This window comes from Trachurus japonicus, chromosome 5, assembly GCF_045865225.1.
Source record: "Trachurus japonicus isolate A0001 chromosome 5, Traja_1.0".
In the NCBI taxonomy this organism is placed as follows: domain Eukaryota; kingdom Metazoa; phylum Chordata; class Actinopteri; order Carangiformes; family Carangidae; genus Trachurus; species Trachurus japonicus.
This window is the reverse complement of record NC_140911.1, coordinates 28,821,623-28,847,371: the sequence shown is the minus strand read 5'-3', so window position 1 is coordinate 28,847,371 and position 25,749 is coordinate 28,821,623. Positions and strand designations below refer to the sequence as shown.

The 25,749-nt window shown below is 44.5% G+C and overlaps 1 protein-coding gene across 1 annotated transcript in view; it reads left to right on the top strand.

Moving 5' to 3' along the window:
* Positions 1 to 25,749, top strand: part of cfap20dc (CFAP20 domain containing) — a 68,065-nt gene that overhangs the window by 39,864 nt on the left and 2,452 nt on the right. Inside the window, exons 13-15 of the mRNA XM_085777214.1 lie at positions 6,803 to 7,162; positions 9,891 to 10,133; positions 21,855 to 21,916. Coding sequence (XP_085633340.1) covers positions 6,803 to 7,162; positions 9,891 to 10,133; positions 21,855 to 21,916 — 665 coding nt within the window. The remainder of the gene's footprint in view (positions 1 to 6,802; positions 7,163 to 9,890; positions 10,134 to 21,854; positions 21,917 to 25,749) is intronic.

Below are 25,749 nucleotides of genomic sequence, written 5' to 3'. Positions count from 1 at the left end.
TTTGCATTTCCTGTTGATTTGGAGAATAATGTTATATCTATATTCGCCTCTTTTTAAAGTGCACAACCTTCTCAATTTACGTGGCTGTCATTTTACAGTTTGTACAAGCCAAAAAGAGCATTATACCAGCTTATATTAGAGTTGGACTACTCCCCAAAACAAAAACTATGGGAGACAGCACTACAAGTTGCTCTCAGAAAGGTGGGGGGGAAACAGACACACAAACACACACACACACCAAAGCTGAATGCTGTCCTAATAGTGAACCTATTAAAATACTCTTGAAAGTAGCGAACACCCACCCACCCACCATCACAAAGCGTTGTCAGGGCTTTGACTAGTAGACTATAATGTGCAGCATCTTTTTTTCTTTCTCCTGCTTTTCAAAAGACTTGCTGTACCCTGCTGTCAATACAGTGCATCTGAACACACAACTGTGTGATTGAAAAACTATAGTAGGTAACCACTGGCATTTCTAAACTTCTTTCAACTCTGTTGCCCCTAACATTGCTCAGACTATAGCTACATAGTCTATAGTTCATTTCCTTCTCCACCTTCATATGTGGAAATGGCTAATGTAGATTTTTGGAGAGTGTCCACTGTCTACTGGTGCTTTGGAAAAGTAACTGATAGAAATGATAGAAAGTGATAGTGATAGAAATGCATGCAAATAAAATAAAATTATAGCACTTCACAATGAAATAACACTGAAAGTGTGTCTGAGGGGGGTGTTTAAATGAGCACCTCTTCAAATTAACACATTAAAATCAGCTGCCATCACTTAGTATGAACTAGGGTTAGAGGGTGAAAAAGAAGTGTATCATCTCATTCCCTACGTGCAGAGTTAGTCATTTGATGCAGATGCAGAGTATTTTGACACGACCTGCAGAGAGAAGGGCATTTTATCTGTTTACTGCCTTCCCACCCACAAGTTTCCAATGAGATGGTCATTTTGAAAATGACTGTTCTTCACAGGGGAAATAGAGAGCGAATCACACTTGTTTGTAATATCCAAAGAAAAGACACAATGGCTATTCCCTTAGGTATCCAAAAATATCATAAGTTGGGTAACCACAGCTTTCATAACTATAAAGTACGCTCCAGCTGGGGTACGGTTAAATGTTTTTCTGTGATAGATTTTTATGATGGCTGATTGAGCAAGGCAAAGTATGGTACTGTAGAATAGAAAACTGCAAACTGCGTATTGCCACAAATGTTGAAAACACGCCGCATTGCATGACTGCAGGAGTTATTGTAACGACGTCTTCCAACAGGGTGAAAATGAAAGCCATCAGCTGTGAAAGTTCATTTGAATTATGAGCTTTTCTAATTGTGCTGCACAGTTTCTTTCAAATATTCATTCCGGCCTTAATCGCTGCTGCTGACAAAACAGGTTGCTAATGCCGTCTCAATGGCCACAGTTTAACCAAAGCCTCAGTTCAATTGCCAAAAGGAGAATCACATACCTGGTTTAAATTAAATAACATTTCAGCATTCAGTTTCCTAATACACTGGCATTACCGAGCAGTATCAGGAGGTCAGACAACCAGCTGTGCATGAGGTGCAGGAGGATTTTGTTGAAGGGATTAAAGGGACATCATTTTTGTTGACATCAGGATAATAGTTAAATACAATTCCAAAAGAATGTCTTTCCTCAGCAAAGGAATTGTTGCAGGGAGGCAGACGCAGTGTAGGAATGTATTGGTTCCTGCTGAAAACAACAATTAATGAGCCATACAGACAAATATAATGACAAAGATTCAATATGTCAACCAAGAGAGGAATTCTGTTTCTCAACTCTCATGAACCACATTTGATAAGTTAGTGAGCTGTGATGACTTTGTTAAACTATGTTCAGCCATTTACATGGCTTGAAATTTGTATTGTAATGGTGAGGAGGAAATCTGCTGTAAACCAATTTCCAAAGTCAGATAATTAGAATCCTACAGTATATTTTATTACTGTAAGAATATCAAAAGATATAAGCAAAATATTTTTTTGTTAATTCTGCTATAAATTTGGAAATTCAACCTGCATGCACAAGGATGTCATGAACAATCACATTTAGAGACACTGTCCATCTTTGCAATTCCAAGGCAACAGATATTCAAATTGTAAGTTGTAACAGACAAATCAGTCTGATATACAGGTTATCTTCCTTAAGCACAGAAGTGCTGGGTGTAGAGGACATTTTTCTGCATTATTCATGCAGGTAATACATGGATGAAATGAAAAATCTCATTTTGGGGGTTTAGGAAACCACCAAGCATTACAGATTGAAAAAGAATGAACGCTGAGATTCTACCGCTCTATAGAGCACATACTGTATGTGAAAAATAGGAATTAAACTGATTTTTTGGTATTAAATGTCATCTTGCAGAAAAGCTCGTGTACACATCCCAAAAATAGGCCTGTGTCTAACAAAAACCTGCTGCAACTGCATTTGAAGTCAGTACAAAAGCGCCACTAGTATAAAATGGTTTGAACAGACCAACTTGCCAACTTCATACAACCACACACTGTCACCAGCAAGAATAATGCAACATGCTGGATTTCAAAGGCTACGAATGCCAGACCTCACTAGTAGTCAACATTCTCATTAATAAAATAGATTTACATGTAAATTGCATCACATGTGATAGAGGTTGTGACACATTTTTTACGACTTGACCTAACATTTTCAGCACTTTAAGCCTTAGCTTGCTAAACTACCATATTCCACCACCCTGGCTACAGTCATAAGTGTGGTTAGTTGGCATCTGACGAAAGTTGGCCTGATTTTGATTTTCATTCATTTATGGCAGGTTGCTCAATTCTCAACTTGGAGCAATATCATCTTTCAAGGTGTTGCATCAGGTTCATGCAATTCTTTTGAGCTAACGTTTGTTCTTAAACATAGAGAAATATTAAAAGCAAAACAAAGCAATGAACTTTCAGTGTATGAACTACTTTGAAATGCAGGAGATACAATGGACCAAAGTAAAATTAGTCACATATTCAGGGAAAATACTGTTATTTTGATACAGTGATAACTGTGCAGTGGAGCAGAAAACTGCATCCGTCTCCAACTCAGACTTAACCACCGGTCAAATCAACGTGTTCTCCACACACAGGCTAGCACACACACTTATGCTGCACCCACATGACACATGCCACCCCCATATAAGGCCTTTTATAATAAATAATAAATGTTATTCATTGTTTATTCGCCTACATTTATGAAAATGATAAAGCATTGAAGGAAAAGCAAAAACAAACAGACGGGGCAGGTGAGATAAAGTCCTCCAGGGGCTTATGATAACCTTTCACCTGAAAACAAACCTCAAAGATGAAGAAAACTCAACAAAAAAAAGGGACGGCCAAGGAAAGCAGTGGAGAGTCTTGCAGTACTCAGGAAAGTCACAAGTTGTTAGATTCCATGTCTGGATTAACTTAATATCTGTTGACATGCTGGCAAACTGGTACTAGAATGTTTCATGGAGGAAGATGCAGCGTATTTAATAAGCTATCATTTGATATATAGAGAGATATACACCAATCAAGCGTAATATTATGAACACTGACAGGTATAACAGTGAATAACTCTTCATCATGACACCTAGTAGGTGGGATATAATAGGCAGCAGCAGGTGAACATGTTCTCCTCAGAGTTGATGTGTTAGAAGCAGGAAAAATGTTCACGTTACGGATCTGATCCAGTTCTCCAAGGACGACTGGGTCTCTCTCTTGTGGGCTGTTCCCGGTCTGCAGTGGTCTGGATCTATCTGGTCCAAGGAAGGAAGAGTGGTGAAGCGGCCACAGGCTCATTGATACACGTGGGGAGAGAAGGCTGGCCCGTGTGCTCCATCCAACAGACCAGCTACTGTTGCTCAGACTGCTCAACAAGTTCATGCTGCTTCTGATAGAAAGCTGTCAGAACACACAGTGCAGCAGTTTGTTGGGACCAACACAATATTAGACAGGTGGTCACAATGTTAGGCCTGATCGGTGTATACATTGTATGCAATTCATATTGGTTTAGATATTGCAGACAAGCAGTATCAAATAAATTCTTTGTCACAAACCTACAGTGGCAAGAAAAATTATGTCAACCCTGTTTTTTGTTCTTAAAGGTCCAGTGTGTAAAATGGGGGAAAACCATGATATCTAGCGTTCAGATTCTAGTTTGCAGCGCTCACCCGCTCGCTCACACTCACCCCTCCCGTTGGCAAAGTGACAGTGGCCTCCGAGGACAAAAAAACTTGTTCACCACGACTGGGAGTATTTCAGGAACATGGAGCATTTGTTGGTTTATTTATGAACGTGAAACATTTGAAACTGGATTTTTCATTTGGGCTGCCACACAAACATGGTGGTGCAAGATGGCGACACTCTAAAGCAAGACCCTTGCTATATTTATAAAAGAAGAATTATAAGGTCACGAAAACCGAACACATTTTATTTTATAGCCATTATACACTTATATTCATGGGTAGTTTATTCAGATTTTGCCAATAAACCTTGCCAGTTATTACACACTGGACCTTTAAGTTGTCATAAAATGTGATCTGATGTTTATCGAAGTCACAAACAGCATGTGCTTAAGATAATAACACACAAACAACTCTAATCTTTTTTGTTTATTGAACACAGCAATTAAGCACTTACAGTGCTAATGGAAAAATTAGCAATTAGCGAGCCATTTGGATGGATGGATTTAATAACTGGTCGAACCTCCTTTGGCAGCAATAACCTCAAACCAGAACTTGTGTGTCTCAGACATGCACCAGGCTCAGGAGGAATGTTCCCATGATGTCTGGTATGAACGTTCCTCTGCATGCTGCAACAAAATTTCCATTGGGTTAAACAGGACTCAAAAGGTTGATTTTCATTGGTTGGGGTCATTCTGTCGTCAATTTACATTGATGATTCGGGACATTTTCCCTCTCAACTTCTACTGAGCTTCAGCAGGTGGACCGCCATCCTGGCGTCAACCTACAGTAGAAGGTACATTGATGCACATGGGGAACTCATTTTTCTCCTTGATAATGGCTAGCTGGAAGGCTCGGAGCCAGTAAACAATGCTCCCTCCACCCTACCTTACCTTCAGGATGTTGTTTTCATGTTGGTTGTGTAGTGCGGTTCTAACACCATGCTCAGTTCAGCTTCTGTTCCATCAGCCTTTAAAACCTCTCCCTGGTATCACTGTGGAGTGATTAGGTGCTCCTTGGCAAACCTTAGGCACATAGTGATGTTGTATTCCTGGCATGGTAGCCATGTGAGCACAGATGTTAAGCAGTTCCAATAATTCCTTTAAGCCTTTAGCTGTTACACTGAGGGTCTAAATTACATTACCGAGCATCTGCGTTGTGCCTTTAGAGTCGTCTCAACCGGGTGCTCGCTCCTAGAGAGAGTAGCCACGGAGCTATGTAATTGTCACTTACAGAATGAACTCTAATCTCTTTGAGATTATTTTGTAAGTAACCCTTTCCAGCTTTATGCAAATCAACAATCCTTGATCTTAAGTCATCGGAGATCTCCTTGGTCACATTAGCAGATGTTGCTTTTGTGAATAGCATCCTCTCCAGATCATAAGTAGTCAAAAGAAGTTCTAACGCAAACATCTAGTCCCTAACTTGATTTAGCTTAATGTTTGAGTGGTGTTTTCAGCATGGATAAGAATGAAGCCAACAATCACAAGATACTTTGGTTCATAAGTATAACTTACATGAAGATCTGATCATATTTTAAGGCAAATTCATACATAGATGCAGATAATTCCAAAGGGTTCACTTACTCTTTCTCGGCACTGTATGTTTTGAATATAAAACATTCACCCAGCCGTACACTTGAATATTAGAGCTGAAAAGTTTGTAGCTTGCTCCTTCGTGGACGACTGCAGCTTTGATTCACAAACACTCCCAAGGGATTCCAGCTGTGACCCAGTTTCACGGTGAAAGAATAAGTATCAAAACGTCCACATAAACTTTCCATCACTTCTTCAACATAATCACTTCTGTCCACACATAACTAAATGCACCGTGTGTTCCTGTCGCTACATACACAGTTTTGGCCAGTTTCTCGTTTGCTGTTCACACTCGCTGCGCTTGCATACTAAATTGGTCTGGGGTTCTAAGGATGGTCATCTGGTTCAAATGTGTTGTGGTGTGACATAAGTGTTTTTTTTTCTGCTGCAGGAGTTTTTTGAAAAGTTTCTGTGGGTGTTTTGATACTTTTCTGGCAGTGAAACTGGGTCACAATTTGAATCCATTGTTGCTGTTGTGAATCTAGCCGGTGTCCTCTGTAAAAAAAAAAAGACCAAACTTTTTAGAACCACACATCTTTCAAGCCCACAGGGGTGACTGTTTAATATTCAAAAACATTTCATCGGAGTAGTCCTTTAATGTCGAATAGAACCCCGTACTGTGTCTGTATTTGCAGTGTGTTATGTTGCCTGATTGGTAGGCAACAGATTTTTTTGAATTACATTAGAGTGTTAACTTCCAATCTGAAGGTGGGAAAGATTAGCAGACTTAAAGAGAATGTCATTAGCCTTTTTAAACGTGAGGTTAATTTAAAAATGAGCCACCGACACCTACTCAATCCCAGTGACTGTTTGCCATCTCATTATCATGTTTCATTAAGCACACAACAATCTAAAGGGCAGAACATAACGTTTCAGTTGCTCACTAACAGGAATATTACAAACAGTCTAAGTATGGTAGTATGCTCTAAGGTCACCACAACTTATCCCTGTTTACAGTGCGTTTTACAGCCATTCCGCTGCACTTGTTGTTCATTTAAGTATTTGTATTTCTTGTAGGACAAGAGCTACACCACATTCCAGCAGCAAAGAACTAGCACTGAGTCCAAGCCTGCTACTCCCAGAACTCCAGATCCTGCTTTGAATATGCATGTTCAAGTCCATTCTAAATCCTCTAATGGGATGGACCAAACATCAGCGACCAACACCAACACTCATACTCAACCTCCATCCAGTGGGAGAAGTGAACTAGCTCAGATGGTCCCCACTCGCTGCCTCTCACCCGGTGCCACACTGGAGCGCAAGTGTGCTCCATGTGGATCACAAGTAATGGACCAGGCTCTGGTTGGGAAGAGCAGTGTAATCATCTCCAGGAAACTCCTACAAGAAGCCATATTGGCTGCTTCCCCACAAAACAAGGTACCCCTTGAGAATTTTAACAAGCAACACGCCGCATGGAGAGTGCTATATTTTCTGACACAGAGACAAACATATAAATCACTATAATTTAGAATGTCTTCCTCCTAATTATCTGAATAGCTGTCCATCAGCCAACAACCCTAATTGTCTTCGCTATGAGATGTCCTCGTTTGATTCTGCATTACATTGCTAATAAAAATGGAAAACCTCTCATTGTGTAAACACTCAGAGAAAATATTGGACAGATGTGATAGTAATCTAACAAGACGTATAAAAACAAGCCTGACCTCTCTACAAACATCTTTGCATTCTTCTTTTTTTTCTTCAGTTTATTCATAATGATATTTGATGTAAAAATATGACAGTTGCTTAAAAGAAAAGAGAATGAGCAGGGTGTTTATTCAGATGTGTCAGTAGGTGCGTTTCCATTACCCCTTGAAATGCGCAAAACCTAAATATCGAAATTAAAAACTGGTAATGGAAACACCTACATTTCGAAAAAACTCTCAAATATCGCAAAAAAGTTTTTACGCTCTCATGAGGTGGTTTTTGAGACGTATCGATACAAACGTGTATCGCAAAAGTGTAATGGAAACACTTTTTTCGCTTTTCTACACGTCACCGGCGTCAGCGGAGTTGTGTGTGTCCACGCTGTGTTGGTTTATGTAACTTGAGGGGACAAATGAACCACATGTTTATTGTAATGCATTGCTGACCTGGGCATTGTTTCTCAATAAATTAGAAAAACCTTTCCTATCATTCCCCTTTTCCGTGCATGGTTGAAGGAGATTGGCTCGCATCTACGTTCCCACTCCCTCCTGCGCTGAAATGTCACCTTAAGTCACATAAACCAGTATGGGTGTGTGGACAATTCTGGCATTTGCATCCATTCCATATCATTCAGCCTCAACGGAGGCAACCGTGCTTGAGCAGCTTGGGTTCGAGGTGGTGTGAGTGCGGGCCAGCGGGGGAGAGGGGAGGGGGCATTAGAGCTTCGGTGCGGAACAACTGGCCCGTGTGAGTGCGTCCTTATTTGTGGCCGCTGCAGCGCCACACAGGCTTTGCCTTTCCGTAATCAAGCGCTGTTTTTGTCTTTGTTAAAAACAATAACAGCAACAGCTGTAGGCAGCTGAGATCGCTGTGCCGTCACCATAGAAACGCAAGACGCATTTACGGCTCATTCGCAAAATACCTTTCAATGGAAACACCCGCAAATAGCAATTGCACTTTTTCGAAGTTTCAGAAATATCGCTTTTATTTTGCGAAAATCTGTAATGGAAACGCAGCTACTGTTGTCGTCTCTCAGGGTTAACATGTAGTCCATAACTCGAGGAGAATGAACCTAACTGCTCTGAGTTTGAGGCTCTTTTAGCTGTCTTGTCTTGGTTTTATGGCCTGAAATTTGACTGTAGAGTTGAGTCTGAACGGCTCTTACTCACATACTGTATAGGTAGAAAGCAAAACAAAAAAAACCTGTGTATGCTATTTGCATAGCATAGATCGACAGAGACCACTGCAAAATAAGAAAAGAGTAATTATTTGATGTTTAACCCACTCAGAGGTTCATTAATGTATCTTGGTTGACTGCTAACCAGTATGATTAAGAGTCTATTGAATGTACCTGTTTAAAGCTATAGTCATCATTACACACATACACTGTCCATAGATATCAGGGATGCCAGCTCGCTATACCTTTAAAACAAAGCTCAAAAAAAGCATTTAAATCGCTTTGCATTTTGATTTATTTGATACGTTCTATGCTTATTATATGAATTTAATTTTCACTTCATAAAATAGGTCTTCCGTTTTCTTTTCTTTTTTGCATTTAGTTACTGTATATGCTCTTTTTTTCCATCTTATGTTACATTATTGTTTTAAATTTTTGTTGTAAAGCACTTTGAGCTGCATTTTTTGTATGCAAGGTGCTATACAAATAAAGTTATGATTATTACATCTAAAAATCATTAGTAGGTAGTTTAGAGTTAAAATTAGAATAGGCACTGTAGGCCTTCTGTCTAGTTGTCCGTCTACCTCTATAGAAATGTGTGATCACTGCTGATTTGGATGACTAAGAGAGGACTGGTTAAAATGTTTCTATTGCCTTGCTGAGCGCCATCAGACTATGGTCTGTTACAAATTGTGGTAGGCCGCTCCTCCAGTTGAAAAAAACCAGGATCAGAGGGATAGTCAACTGGAGCGATCACAGGGCCTGAAGGGAGATCTGTCACTTGGCTGTTGCTTTCTGCGTTTACACAACTCACTGCTGAGACATATCCCAGCATCCTTCATCAGTGCAGCTCCTGACTGCTGATTTGTGTCGACTCTCGCAGGCAGCATGCAGTGAAGGCTTTTGACTGAAAGGTTGTCAGAGAAATATGACATGGAGTTTGTTTCCCTCCCTGCAGCCCTGGTTTATTGACTGCCATTGATTTAACACCATGGCAACGCCAGACTTCCTTGCACTTTGTCAGACGAATCAAGTTAGCATAGCACTCTCTTAAACCGATAGATCTACTTTAAAGACATTTCCTCTGGGGGTCAAAACAATGGCTTTTGTCCAGCTGCTCTAAGTCTACTGTGTGTTGAAGATTTACACTAGTTTGTTGGCCGTACCGTACCGCACATTTGGTAAATTTTGTGGATTTAGTTTATATGTGTGGCTGTGACTAAGTATTGTCTCTTGGATTGCCTCCAGTAATCTCTGTTTTTATGGGCGATTGTTTTAAAGGAAGAAGAAGAGAAACCGGAGCCTGTTGATTCCAGTCATTCTGACATACACCTGCTTGGCAGTCTCAGGATGGCGCACGGGGATGGTGATGACGAGGAGCTCCGAATGCTGGCAAGCCTAAAAAGGGAGCAGGAGGAAGATGAGTGCAGAGCCTCGGGCCTGCGCGCATCTCAGATCCACCAGTGTAACGTCGGCGTCAGCGTGAGCAGCGACGACGCCTCGACTTGGACCCACATCTCCACGGTCTGTGCCGATACGCTCCGCCGCCGCATATGATCTGTCACTGTTGATGCATCGTTAACAAGCAACATACACATGCAACTTAACTACAAATTACAATCATTAGTAGGTTCTCCCTCTTTCTGTCTCCGTCTGGAATAATTTCTGTGACCCTCCCTGATCCTCACCTGCTAATTTCCATTTCAATCCTCCAACTCATGCTACCGGAATGTGCTAATGCACCTCGTTCTCCAGTATGTTTTCTGCATTACAAAAGATTATGTAGATAGAAACACTTTAATTGGCCTCTTACAGCTTTTAAAAGTACACTGGCATAATATCCACAGTTCCCCTCAGAGACTAAAAATTATTTAGGTCATCTGAAATTATCCCCAGAAGTCTTTTTAGAATTCAAAGATGGTATAGTTTGCTCTTGGCTATTGAAGGTCATTTAGATCTATGGTCCATTAGCATAAGCACATTGCACTTATGAAGAGAGAACACTGCCCTGCTTGGCTCTACTGGGTCCACTGTACCATCTCCAGTGAGTACAGTCATTACAGATTCTTGAGTTATAGGCCTTACCATTCCTGTACATGCAGGTATCCGTTAATATACTGAGATTCAAGCAGAGGACAATGAATAGTGGTATTACCTCAGGGATTATCATTTCATGGGCCCTTTTTTGAGGACACAGTGATGTGGTAACCAGTAAAAATGTGCACCTTCAGACCTCAGAGTGGGTTCAGTTTTCTACGGGGACGGGATGAGACTTACATTTGACTTTATCAAGCCCTGAGGTGATGTTTCTTGAATCAGCTGCACTGCTTTACAATTCTAAATTCATATGGCAACAGCACCACCAACAGCATATTAAGAAAATGCTTGGCCAATAAAGACAGAAAGAGAAGGAGAGATTCAGAAAGATACTGACAATAAAACCGCTTTTTTTTTAAGACAAATATATTCATGGCTTGACTGCGACCAGTAAACCTGCAAAGTGGCCTAATAAATGTCAGTCAGAGATAAAAACAAGAGGGCGATTATGATTATGGCAACTGGACAGAGAACAGTTAGTGTGTGGGGCTTGGAGTCCTCCACTGGAGCTGACAAACGGTTTGGTTGTTGTGAGATAAGTGGTCCCTGCTGTTGACATCCATCCTGCTGCAGTTTAACTTTACCAGTTTAGATGGACTCTCACCCCCAGGGCATTGTATGCTTTTCTTCAGTGACAGGGTTGAACACAGTAGAATCAAGTTGTAGATGTATCATTGTGTAAAATTAGATTTAAAGGGATAGTTCAACATTTTGGCAAATACGCCTATTGCCATAATCCCTATAGTCATAGCAGTAGGTTAATTACTTTTAATTGTCGGTGCATGTTGTTTTGAGATCTGCAGGGCAGAGACGCGAGCTGCTCAGCTAACGCAATGGAGGCAAATGGTATTTTCGCCTTTCCCTCAACAAACTCATCAAATACAGTACACAACCCAATAAATCACACACACTTGTGGACAATGTGACCTGCGCTTTCACCATGCTATGAAATAATAATGTAACATTATGAGACAGAGTTGTTTTCGAGGCAAATGCATAGCCGGAACTACATTCCAGACAGACTGGGCGGAGTGATTTTAAAAGTAGTTCCGAGTATTTGCTTCATGTGTCGTAATGTTACATAATGTTACTATTCCTTTAAAAAGGGACTGTATCCCTTTAAGACAGTTTGGTGTGTGTGTGTGTGTGTGTGTGTGTGTGAGTTTATGTTTTTCCGCTAAAGCCAAAATGTCTAGTTAGAGCTACAAATCGTAATGATTGGATCAATGACGAGGAGCAAGCAGCCATGATATTTACAATAGTATCTGTTTTCTCTTGATTTTAAAAGGGTCTGTTTCTTCCTTCACAGTGGCTGCTCCACTGACTATATGTCACTTCCATGTTCTCCAATGGAGATGTTGGGTAGTTACTGTTGACATGATGATAAGCTACCAAAATCGTTGTAATGATGAGACCAAAAGTTTCAGCCACATCAGCCTTTGTGTCTCGGTGCCGCTGACAGGCGGGGCCGGAGGCGTCGTGTTTTCTGGTTATTGTATATCCTCTTTTTATGAAAGTGATAACTTTAGGTTATTTACATAACCCCGGTTCTCTGAGTAATATGAGTGAGATGTCTCACTATGGGATGCACGCCTCGCTGCAGCCCTCAGAAGCATTTATTTCATTACGCCAATCCTGATTGGCTGGTGAACGTGTCCGTCCGCCACAGGTAGTCCCACCTACCTTAAATAGCTCATGCGGACGGCACCACCCTCATTCAAGATAAGCACCTCTTCTCACTCGCCCAAGCAAGAAGGGTGGTCTGGTGAGACATCTCACTCATATTACTCAGAGAACCGGGGTTATGTAAATAACCTAAAGTTCTCTTTCATAATATTTCGTTCGATGTCTCACTATGGGATATGGTTGCTCCCGTATTGCCAGACAAGCTTATCGAGCGTCCACCAACCCACAGGGAAAAAGGTACTCTGTTCCAATCAGGACAGCAAAACCGCGCGTGCCACGCACGGAGCGGAGACGTCCAGCATATAAAAACGGACAAAAGTGAGAGGCGAGGACCAACTCGCTGCAGCACAGATGTCCTGAACAGAAACTCCCCTGAATAAGGCCCAGGATGCGGCCAAGCCCCGAGTCGAGTGCGCCCGCAGACCCGCAGGCGGCTGCAAACCCTGACTCGTATAAGCCAAAGCAATTGCCTCCACGACCCAGTGGGACAGGCGCTGCTTTGTGACAGGTTTCCCCTTATGAGGATTAGCCCAGGAGACAAACAGCTGATCGCTCCTCCTGAAACCCTTAGTCCTGTCCATGTAAGTGCGCACTGCACGGACTGGACATAACGCATGCGACCGCTGCTCTCCAGGTGAGGCAGCAAAAGCCACAAGGTCAATAGGAGAACATGAGCCCACCACCTTAGGCACAAAGGCCGGGTTGGGCTTCAAAATCATCCTCACATCCCCCGGGAAAAGCTGAGTGCATGATGGATGCACCGAAAGCGCATGGATGTCACTAACCCGTTTAGCCGAAGACAGAGCCAGTAACAACACTGTCTTGAGAGACAGGTGTTTCAAGCCTGCCCCCTCCAGCGGCTCAAAAGGAGGACCCTTGAGTCCCTCCAGAACCACAGCCAGATCCCATGGTGGCACCAGCGGTCTGGACACGGGGAGAAGCCTGCGCGCTCCCTTCATAAAACGGCAAACCAGCGGGTGCTGGCTCGCTGTTTGCTTCCCAAACCCCACGTGACAGGCGGCTATAGCTGCCAAGTACACTTTAACTGTGGAGAAGGCTTTTCGTTTGTCAATCAGGTCCTGCAAGAATGACAATATCACCCCCACTGGACACTGAAAAGGAACGTGGCTGTTTCTGTGACACCAGTCCTCAAACACTCTCCACTTACAGTCATACAGAGACCTAGTGGAAGAGGCTCGAGCACTTTGTATAGTGGAAATCACACGCTGTGGGAGTCCCACAGCTGACAAATTGAACCACTCAGGGGCCAAGCCCACAGCGCCAGGCGTTCTGGGTGCGGGTGGAAAACCGTCCCCCCCCCCCTGTGATAACAGGTCCCTGCGCAGCGGGAGCTGCCAGGGCTGCGCGCACAGCAACCGATATATCTCCGCCAGCCAATGCATCGCAGGCCAATGCGGAGCTATCAGAATCAGCGCGTGGCTGTAGTCCCTCACTCTGGATAGAGTGGGGGGTATCAAGGCCAGGGGAGGGAACGCGTAAAGAAGCTCGTGCGGCCAGACGTGCGCTAGTGCGTCTATGCCGAGGGGAGCATCCAGGCTGCGCAGAGAGTAAAACAGCGCGCACTACTAACGGGCCCATATCTGTTCCACAATCTCCGGGTGCAGAGTCCACTCCCCGTATACCGGCGCGCCCCTGGACAACAGGTCCGCGCCCGTGTTCAGAGCTCCCGGGACGTGCGTCGCCCTCAGGGAGAGGAGACGACCGCAGCTCCACAGGATCAGTCTGCGTGCCAGCATGTGCAACTGACGAGAGCGCAACCCCCCTTGGCGGTTGATGTACGCTACCGTCGTCGTATTGTCCGTCCTCACCAGGACATGATGGCCCATGAGAGACGGAAGGAAGTGTTTCAGGGAGAGGAACACTGCTGAAAGTTCCAGAAAATTTATGTGAGACCGCTGGAGGTCCACACTCCAGTGGCCCCTCACTGACCGGCCCTCGTGAATTCCGCCCCACCCTGCTGGCGTCCGTAGTGACCACCTTCCTGGACAGGACAGAGCCCATGGGTACCCCGCGGGTCAGAAAGGACGGGGCTCGCCAGTGGCGCAGCGCCCTGACGCACCCCGGTGTGACCAACACTCTCCGTGCACCATGACGCACGGGATCCAGCCCGCATGAGGCCACCCAAAGCTGGAATTCCCTCATGTGGAGGCGACCGAGACGAACCACGAGAATGGCTGACGCCATCAGTCCGAGTAATCGAAGACACAATCTGAATTGAACAGATTTGCCTGGATGGAAAAGCGCGAGACATGTCCTGAAAGCTCTCACTCGCTCCGCCGAGAGGCGCGCCGTGAAAATCACCGAGTCCAGGGATAATCCCAGAAAGATTATGTCCTGTGTCGGGGACAGCATGCTCTTTTCCGCGTTTATCACAAAACCCAGGTCGAATAGGTGCCGTGTGAGAATACGCGTATGCGCCATGGCCTCCTGCCTCGATTGTGCCAAAAGCAGCCAATCGTCCAGATATGTGGCCAAGCGAATGCCCTGCTGTCTCAGCGGGGCTATCGCCGCTTCCGTGCACCGCACGAACACCCTCGGGCTTAAAGACAGACCGAATGGGAGCACGCGGTACTCGTAGCAAGTCCCCTGGAAAGCGAACCTCAGATACTTTCTGTGGGGAGGATATATTGGAATGTGGAAATACGCGTCTTTCAGATCGACAGAAGTGAACCAATCGTTCTGTCGCACCAGGCGCAGCAGGGATGCGTGTGTGAGCATCCTGAACTTGTATTTCCTGAGAAATTTGTTCAGAGCACGTAGATCCAGGATAGGGCGAATACCACTCCCCCCCCGTTTTGGTACCAGAAAGTACCTGGAGTAAAAACCGCTCTGACACTGTGCGGGAGGAACTACACAGATTGCTCCTTTGTTTAACAGTGAGAGGATTTCCTCCTGCAAAACACGAGCTGACTCTCCCTGGGCCTGGGAGTGTATTATGCCGGCGAATCGAGGGGGAACAGCGGCAAACTGCAGCCTGTATCCCCTCGAAATCGTCCTCAACACCCAGGGCAAAGCTGCGAGCGCGGCCCACCTCTCCCACCTGCGGCAGAGAGGTGAGACATGCTGCAGCTCCTCCACCATGAGAGGTCCCAACCGCGGTGTGGTGGCGCCCTCTCGTGGTGGAAGACTGACATGGCCTCCGGGCGGTGCAGTGCACTTTGGCCCGGGAGGACAACGCAGTGACGGGGACCTCACTGCCCTCGCACCCGGGGGGGGGACAGCAGGTGCCGCCACCGCGCTGTTTATTTTTATAGTTTTGGCTTTTATTAGCTGCGCCCTCGGCACTCGGCCTGGATGCGACAGCGGGACACTTTTTATTTTCTTTATGAAAACTTGTGTGTGTGTGCGTGCTTGTGGACATGGGAGAGGGGCAACCGCTAAACCCTCTGCCGTCAGATGTCCGTCTCTCCTGGTCTGCTCTGGCACGGTCCGTGGCAGCTGGGAGATGGGGGCGTGGAGGGCCCCGGAGTGCACGCTCGGAAGCCAAACAGGTGGAGCTGGAGAACGGGGAACTTCCAGCTGCATCACCGGTGACGAGAGGGGCGGTCAGGCCGCTCTCTTCTTCTTCCTGGCCTGGTTGCTGGTAGCTTGCGCGGGCTGTGCCGGCGGAGCTGTGGCTGGGGCCGAGGGCTTCTTGAACCAGCCGGACCGACCGGGTACGGGCGGCGGGGCGGGCTGAGGCTTCGGATGTTTCGGTATTTTGAACTGCGAAACCTGGGAAGCAGCCTGCGCGAAGGTTTTACGCTGCGCAGGTGGAGAGGGAGCTGGGGGCTTGCGAGGGAGGCAGAGCTTGAGAGCTTCGTCTTCCTTCTTTTTGGCTTCACACCGTTGTTGCATTGATGCTAGGGCGGAACCAAAAATCCCCTCCGGGACAATGGGCATGTCCAGGACGTCGTCCTTCTCTCTGTCCGACAGGCTGGCGAGGTTGAGCCACCGCGCCCGCTCCTGCAGAACCATGGTCCCCATCGCTCTTCCCGTGGCCTGGACCGCGCAGCGTTGGACACGGAGACACAGGTCGGTGATGACCGGTATCTCCTCCCACGCAGCTGGGTCCTGAGTTTGCACAACATCCTCGCACAACTCAGCCTGATAAGCCGTGAGCAGCGAGAGGACATTGAGCGCTCTGGCCGAGAGCGCCGCCGCCTTGTACGCCTTCTCAGTCAGGGCTGACTGAAAGCGGTCGGACTTGGATGGCAGGCTGGGGCTCCGGGAGGACACCGCTGACAGCTGGGGGTGAAGGTGAGCTGCAACAAGTGGCTCCATCGGAGGCATGCGGAGCAGACCCAGGCTCTCCATCGCCTCACAGTCGAGGGACGAGGCCCCGGGAACCGGGCTCCGGCTGCTGTAGGGGCGGTCTCTCCATGAGCGCGCCATCTCCTCCAGCAGCTCCGGGAAGACGGGGAGAAGTTGCTTCGTCGCGCTCTTGGCCAAGGGCAATTTCTTCCCCTCGTAGCGTGATCTGGTGGTCTCAGCTACGACAGCGGGCCAGGGGATGCCCAGCCGGGCAGCAGCGCGTTTGCACACGTCGAGCATGTCCGAGCTGGGGGAGGGAGAAGCTGGTGTGCTACTCTCGTCTCCATCCCGAGAGTCGACGGAAGCAGCGGGCTTTGCAGCCCGAGCCGGCGTGATGAAGATGTCGTCCTCTTCTTCATCCTCTGATATGAGGAGATCCAAGGCGCCATCATCATCTTCCCCATAGTCCAAATCCAGGACGTCTTCCTCCAGCGGGGGAACCGCGGCTAGCTCGAGCTGGGAGCCCCAGTTGGCGCTAGCCTCCGGTGTCGCCACCGCAGCGACCCCCACCTCCTCTTCGCCCTCGACGGCGGCGCCGTCGGAAGAGAGATAGGGGTCATGTCCAGACAGGCTAGCCTGGCGGGCTAGTCGTCTGCGGAGACTCTTGATGGTGAACACCGCACAGTGTTGACACGAGCCGGGGACCTCGATAGCCGCCCGGGCATGTTCCAGCCCAAGACAGCACGAGCTGACCTGGTGTGGATCCATGCTCGATATCTTATTCCCGCAGCGACAGAGTCTGGCTCCGGAGTCTCCGTGCCCTCTGGTGTGAGGGGTTTTAGCCTCCATTCCGTGCGAGCTGGTGTGCAGGCAGGGAGCCGAGGCAGTTAGCTGGTGTGCTAACCGTGAAGAAGCCGAGAATTAGCTGGTGTGCTAATGCCCGGTGCTCGAGTAGCCGTGGTGGGGCGTCGAGAGCAGTGCTGACCAAGCCGTGGAGGGCAGGAAAGCACTGAGTTCGATCTGGTGTGACCGACGAAGCAGAAAAATGTCCTAAGCTAGTAGCGCCCAGCGACAGAAGCTAAATAAGATCCGTCTATGGACAGTTAAGCTAGCTAGCTCTGGACGCGAGATATACTCCGAGTGAGAAGAGGTGTTTGAATGAGGGTGGTGCCGTCCGCATGAGCTATTTAAGGTAGGTGGGACTACCTGTGGCGGACGGACACGTTCACCAGCCAATCAGGATTGGCGTAATGAGATAAATGCTTCTGAGGGCTGCAGCGAGGCGTGCATCCCATAGTGAGACATCGAACGAAATATTATGAAAGAGAACTCAGTAACATCTTGAGGAAAGTTTTTCAAATTTAATAGGAAATGTTCAGTCGGACTCAAAGATGAACTTAGTGGTCAAAGGTCAAAGATCAGAGTTATTGTGACCTCACAAAACACTCTTTGAGCCACAACTCAAGAATTGTGATAATAATTGGCCCCCAATACACAAAACAAACAGAATGAAAGAACGCCCACAGTGGATCTGGAATAAGGTGGAGTCTGACAGATTTCCCTAAAAAACTAAATATAGGCTTATATAAAAGAAATTCTGCTTAATCGTGCTTCAAGTCCTTATTCAATTTCTTTTATATCAAACATCATACAAATGACACCAAACTTCAGCACAAGCAATTCAACCATGTTTAACTAGTTGTCGAATTATGTTGTTTTTTCCTTCATTGATTCATGATCTCATTTGCGTAATTTTCCGCTCCGGAAAAAAGAGCTAAAACACCTCAATAAACAAATTTAAATCTTCAGTTGGTTTAAGATAACAACAACAGGACATTCTCCATTCATCCTTCTCATGATCTAACTATTAGACACAACATCACCGTTTCTCTTCCGGGGGCGGTGTGGTGATGACGAGGAGGTGTTAGTGCTGTGAATTAACGAGTGTGTCTGGAGAATGAAAAGGTGAAGTCCCATCATTGTGTGGACATGGTACTGTATGTGCATAAGCGCTTGTAGCAGGTTCAGGGGTCAAGTGTCACAGCCCCATGGACAGCGCTGTGTGTGTGCGTGCTGCGCGATCGATAGACAGAGAACGTGTTCCTTAGTTTAACCTTGTAAATAAGACTAAGAATTTACCCTCCATTGAAGGGAAACGACATCAAGTAGAGTCAAAATCAGACCTCTCCGAATCGAATCGTCTAATAGTCGACTGTTCAAGGTCACCCCGAGTGTTTACAAACTGCAACAAACAAACCTACAGACTTTAACTTTAGAAAGACATCATATTTGCACCAAGGTGAGAAATGCTGTGCAGCGTACTGCTGTGACCAAGTTTTGAACCAAATCTTTCTGCTGAATTTTGTATTTTCAAAACAGAGGGTAGGCAAAGAGCCAGAAATAATAGGGTCTGAAGCAAAGTCGATCAGAAGCAGGAAGGGGCTCCTTAATGTTTTCTCATTGTTGTAGTGTCATTTCACCCAGCATGGAGGGTCCAGGACCCAGACTGAGCCAAACCCGGTTCATACCAGTAAAGCTGTAGTTGTATTTCAGGCACGTCATCACAGCAGCCGGTCTCTGCTGCTGCTGCATTCACTCTTATGAGCACATTTTTGCTGTTAGATCAAGAGATGTCTGCTCAAAAAAGTCATGCACCGCTGTTAACAGCTGATGTACTTCTAATTCTTTTAGGCCAAAGTGTTCCCTCTCAAAGTGTGCTTCATGCATGTTTAAATGACCATGTGAGACACTGGGTTTAATATAACAGATAGCTGCTGAACCATTTCTCCACTCTATCTCTCCAGTAGAATTTTCTCCATCACCCCACGGGTAACTCATCATCATCATCATCAGTGCATATTACCTGCAGAATTCCACAGGGTGCAATTTTAGGTCCCGACTTATTTTTAGAAGAGGATTACACAAAGAAGGCACTGCAGCACACAGATAGCTAAAAAATTTACTTAAGCATTGCAAGCACTGCAGCTACAACATGACTGCTTCTTCATCAAAGTCATGCAGGGTAATAGCCTTTAAACAGGCCCTTGGCTTAAAAAGCCTCCTGAGGCCATAATATGGTTTTTAGCTTTGACAAGATGGAGATGGTAATGCACTTGTGTTTCTTGCAGCTGAATGTAAGTGAAACCCTTCCCGTCTTGGCGTCTTCTACCTCTAATTTTACCACAGCTGAAAATCTTTCTCATATTCACTGTTCTCAAAGAATGCAACTGTTTACTGTGTTTTAAATAGCCACAACCACAAACAAAACACAACTTCTTCCCCTATAACTTGATGTTCTCTGTTTTTTTTAAATTCTGTTTATTTTTGTTTCGTTTTTTGTTTGCCAGAAAGGCAGGGATCTTTAATACTTAATAGTTTGTCAGTTAGCTTGGCACACCACATCGAAAATGTTTTTTTTTTTTTTGTTCTATTCTGAGGAGACTGTCACTGCACACAGATTTCCATAAAGTTTAGACCTGAAGCTTCATTTTTTGTTTTGCTAAGGATACGTGAGGATTTTCTTTGTCTGTTTTTGGCTTGATGAGACACCATTGTCCATCATGCACCTGGAAAAGACACTGTATATGACATCATCACCATGTATTTCTATCTTACTGATGATTGGTACAAGGACAGGAATTATGTTGGTGTCATGATCCAGCTAAACTGCTGCAGATCAGCAGGGCAATACATAGAATATGTACATACAGGTGTATCTCTATAAATGAGAATACAACTGTCAGGTCAGCAGTCTTCTCCATGATAGTGGAGCTACTGAACCAGACTGAGACCATGTAAAGGCTCAGGAAACCTTTGTAGGTGCTTGGAGTTAATCAGCTAATTAAAGTGTGACATCATTAGGTTACAATAGTGGGTTTTCATTAAACATAAGCCAAATTACAATCATTACAATTAAAAGAAATTGAGACATGAAGTATTTCAGTCTGTGTGTAATGAATCTATATAATGTATGAGTTTCAGTATTTGAAGTGAACTACTGAAATACATTCACTTTAACATGATATTCTCATTTACTGAGATGCACCTGTATGTGCCTGTATGACAGTCTAAATTGCATTTTGTATTGAAGTGGCGATAGAATCCCAACAGAATGCAGGAATTGAATGACGAAAGTCTCCATGTGCATGTATATAAACAGGTAGATAAAATTCCCTGTGGTACTTGATCAGTCAAAAAATACACAAATGAGCAATGATGCTAAAATAGTAGGTTGATGGTGGATGGTTATTCTTAGCCTGAAAAAACATTTTAATCCTGATGTGTTGTGATTTGCATATTTCAATCTTTTCCTATCCAGCCAGATCACGCTGTCTTTTAAACTTAGTGGAGATAGCTTAATAATGCTAATAATTTGTCTAACTAACGGAACAAGCTCGTAATGGCGTGTTATTAATTGATTAATTTTTATATACGCCCATCCAAAAAAGAAGTCACTACTTGCAGCTAATAATAAAGTTACTCCATGGATGATTATGTTTCAGCTGGCAATAACTTATTTAACCCTAACTGATGCAGTCTCATTTCTTAAACAACCATGTTAGAAAACATACTGTGGTCGTGGAGAAGATGTTAATCAGTTTTAGAAGGGTCAAATTATTGTAAATAAAACATCTAAGGAGATTACTGAGACTAAAATTGGGTTAAGAACTGTCCAACGCATTATTAAAAGCTGGAAGGAGAGTGGAGAACTACCGGTATCATCTTCAAGGAAGAAATGTGGTCCAATGTGACCACAGAGTCCAGAACCCCATTGAGAATCTTTGCAATCTTCTTTGAATTAATGCACCTCTGGACGGAAATAAATGTTATGCCATTGCAGAAGCTTATCGAAATGATGCCACAGCAAATGTATGCCGAAATCAAAGCTACATGGTGCAATGAAATATAAGAGTTTGTGACTTTTTATTTGGATGGGCAGTGTATAACAAGCATGTAACTATAGCCAACTGCTCAACTATTTGTTCCATCAGCCGATGCAAAAGGCTTCATGAGGCTCCTTAAGATGGACGACCAAGCACAAATATTTGAATGAGCTTTGTCGCACTTCCAAAGCGTCCATTAATTTTTGAGTGGCGAAAACAGATTTATTGTTATTGGAGTTGTTATTGGAGTTATTGGAGTTAGGATTATTTTATGACATGATAAACACATTGTTTATTTTTTGTTCTCCCTCCATTACTGTTGCAGCCAGCGAATCAGGGTCATCACTACCAGAATGAAATAAACCCCCTCCTACACTCCAACCCCAGGTAAGAAGCACGAGTCAGAGTCACTTCACATCAGCTCCACTTTTGTACATTCTTATATGTATCATGCTTGAAGTTGGAATTGCAGACCAAAGTGATGTGTCCTGACAAATAAACAGGCTCATGGACTATTTGGTGGCATGTGCAGAAAACACACCCTGAGCTCCATCATCAGATGGTAACCAGTGACTACATAATTAAGACTATTAAATGTCAACTGTCAGATAGATGCAGAAGGGGGGCTTATCTTGCTCACAGATAATAAATACAATACAATAAATACAAATAATTTGAGAATGTGCCAGACACTGTCACTTTTCTCTTCTCCCTTAACTGCTGTTGTTAGTTTCACAAGTGCTAATTATTTTTCACTTGTTATTGTGCTTGTCAGACTCATCGCTGGCAACTTTTTATTGGCACTTTTTTACCTTGGCGCTACATAATTAATGTTTGACATCAAGGTTTCATTCTGCTTCTTTCAAAAAGCGTCCAAAAGCAAGGGTTAGTCCTGCGAATTAGTGATGACTCGCAGCAAGCACGCAGGGCAGAATCCATCATTGATGAGGTGAAGGCAAGTTGAAGCCTCAGGATTCATGATACAAAACAACTGCAAGACACGTTCCACCTTGTTTTACCTGCCTAAAGGTTAAAACTGGAGTAAAGGTTCAAATTCTAACCTCAAAACGGAAAACACATCAATGAATGGACTTATGTTACTAGGAGAGGCAGAAGGACTTACACCTGCTATTTTCCATATTTAGCAAAAATCTATCCAAAATAAACTTCAGGCGTGTGCAGCACTGAGGAGAGTACGTACGGTGTTATGCTGCAGAAAAGCCAGGGAGCCGTTAAATGAGAGGTTGACAAAGTGAAATGATTGAAAGCGGGCAACGGTTCTTGAGAAATATCCTTTGATGTGTGTTTCACAGTACATATTTTTGTCATGTGGAAGTGAAAGACGATCTGAGAGGGAGTTAAACGGGCTCCATTGTAGGAAGATGAAATTAAATTACGTACAGTGTAGGGCTGTCAATCTTCCCCCAAAATTAGATTCGAAATTCTAATGCTTCTTCTTATGTTAAATATTCAAATTATATTCGAATTGTTAATGTTTTTCTTTAAGCTCATTATATACACCTATACTAGCTTATTGTTACGTCCCGCGTCCACTAAAGGGCATTCCAACCAAATCTCTTATAAAACATTTGCAACACACACAGGTTTTACCAACTCATTATAAAACTTCAAGAGAAATCAAAACATTATAAGTAGTGGTGCAACGGATTGCAGTTGATCCGTGATCTGTTTCGTTCGCTCTCCACAGATCGGCACAAAAGTGGTCCGCGGATCGATCGATAAAAATTAAAAAAATAAAAAAGGTTGTGCGTGTAGTGTGGGAACACGTAGGCGCGCCGTCCCAACCAAATAAGCGGCTATATTAAAATCTTGGTTTGTATATTTGAAGCTGCAGCTCTACGTTGTGCACAACAACGACAAAATTGTTTGTTTTATCAACATGAACGTCGCGATGCACAACGTTAATTTGCGTTGTTGCAGAAGGCAGACGTTCTAACGTCTGTTTCCACCTTCAAATGTTCTCATTTTTTAAACAATTTGAATTCTGTTCGAATAGCGAAGTTCATTCTGACAGCCCTACACTGTAACCCCTCGGTGACATGGAAACTTGTAAGAGAAAATAGCTCAAAGTTAAAGGGATAATTCAACATTTTGGCAAATTGGCCTATTGCCATAATCCCTATAGTTTTAGGAGTAGGTTCGTTACCTTAAATTTTCGGTGCAAGTTATTTTTAGAACGGCAGAGCAGAGCCATGATCCACCCAGAGCTACGCTACGGAGGCTAATGGAATTTCTTGGTTTCCCTCATCAAACTCATCAAATACACAATCCAACAACTCCAAAACGCTCTGGTGGACAAATTGTGACCTGCACATTCACCACGCTATGAGAGAATAACAGAACGTTACGAGACAGAGTTGTTTTCGAGTTACAGTACATGCAGAGACTGCTTGCCGAAAAACTGTCCCGACGGGAACGCGCAGTTTTGCATGACTTCAGGTCACAACTTGTCCACCAGAGCGTTTTTGAGTTGTTGGATTGTGTATTTGACGAGGGAAACTCCATTAGCCTCCATAGCGTAGCTCTGAGCAGCTCGCGGCTCTGCTCTGCCGTTCTAAAAATAGCTTGCACCGACAACTAAAGGTAACGTGAGCAGTGTCTAAAGCTCTGGTTTACATCTGCTGTGTATCTATATCAAGAGCGACCACGGCAGCGTACGGATATATCCAGTTCTCCTCCGTGGAAGGGGGCGGGGGGGGCGAGGGGGTTGTTTTTTGGAGACCCCACACAGCCCAACCACCCGCTAACGCAGAGCCCTGTCTCTGCACATCTCCATCTCTTTGTGGGTGTACACAAGCTGCGCGGCGTGTTACAAAAGAAGACAAAGGGATTGCATCACAGTTCCGCTCCTCAAATTATGCAACCACCTCTTCTCGAAACACTTTTGATTTATTGATGAAAAGCAAAGGTAGCCTGGTGTGAACATGTGTAGACATGCATTTATTTCAATATTTTAAATAAAACTATTAGGTGTTGTTGTTGTTTTTTTTAAAGGGTGTCATAGTGTAATGTAATACATTTGATCAACAGTCAGGACAAGCAGGAGCTTTTTTGTTTTATTTCTCTCTCTCTCTCTTCCATATTTCCCTGCCAACATGTCTTTGGGCTTGTGAAAAATTCAGTGAGGTTATGCAGTTTGATTGAAAGTCCACTCAGAATGAATATTGCTATTGACAGACACCTCAGACTCGCTCTCCGGCTCGTCTTGCACAGCATCCACAGCTGTACTTCTGAAATTACACTTCGAAAGCAAGCCTCGATTTACATATTGAAGAGCAGCTGCGCAGGATTTGTCGTTGTTTTCTTTTCTTTTCTTTCAGGCATTACATTCTGAGACGCCCCTTACGGCGAATTGTATCGTGGTTTTTTTTTGCTTTTGAAGCATCCTGGCACCGCTGAAAGGGGCTTCCGAGCAGCTGAAATGCTTTGGTTGCTTGTGCTTAAAGTTGCCAGGGATTTTCTAGCATTTTTTTTCCCAACATGTTTCTTTTGCATGTGATACTTGTGTCTGGCGTGGCAAACATGAAACCACGCATCGGCTCGTCAGAGAGACCTGGAGCATCAGTTAAAGTGCTCTATAATAAAGATTATTGTGAACATCAGTACAATTGCCGGGGGTGTCACACCAACAGAGCCGCCCTGATAGCGTGTCACCACCAGCTATTTGTAAAGCTTCATTTCAATAGACTTTCACGACTGAGCAGCAACAGTGCAGAGAGGCTCAAATTAAATCTAACTAATTCATTCCCTTTATCGCAGGTTTCCTCCATATCTGGATTATAATGACTTTTAAAATCTTAGAATTTAATCACTCTCACCAAGTCCCACTTAACAATTTGAAGTCCAATTTACAGCTCTGCGGCGGCGGCCCTTGTCCTTGAAAATTGCTTCCATTACCTTTTGTGCAATGTTCCTGCCTATCACACAGTCAAAGGGGTGTTAGAGCGGGGTAAATGCCTTTTGTTAGAAAGAAAAATCAGAGCCTAGAGAGAGAGAGAGATGATGTGCCAGATCTCTGCGGAAGTATACAGTTAGAGATTAGGAATTTATCCTTAACTCCAAAACGCTAAAATCGGGGCGGTGTTTAGCTCAGTTGGTAGAGCGCCCGCCCCGTGTGTTGAGGCTGTAGTCCTCGCTGCGGGCGGCCCCGGTTCGAGTCCCGCGTCAGACGGCCCTGTCCTGCATGTCATTCCCCCCAT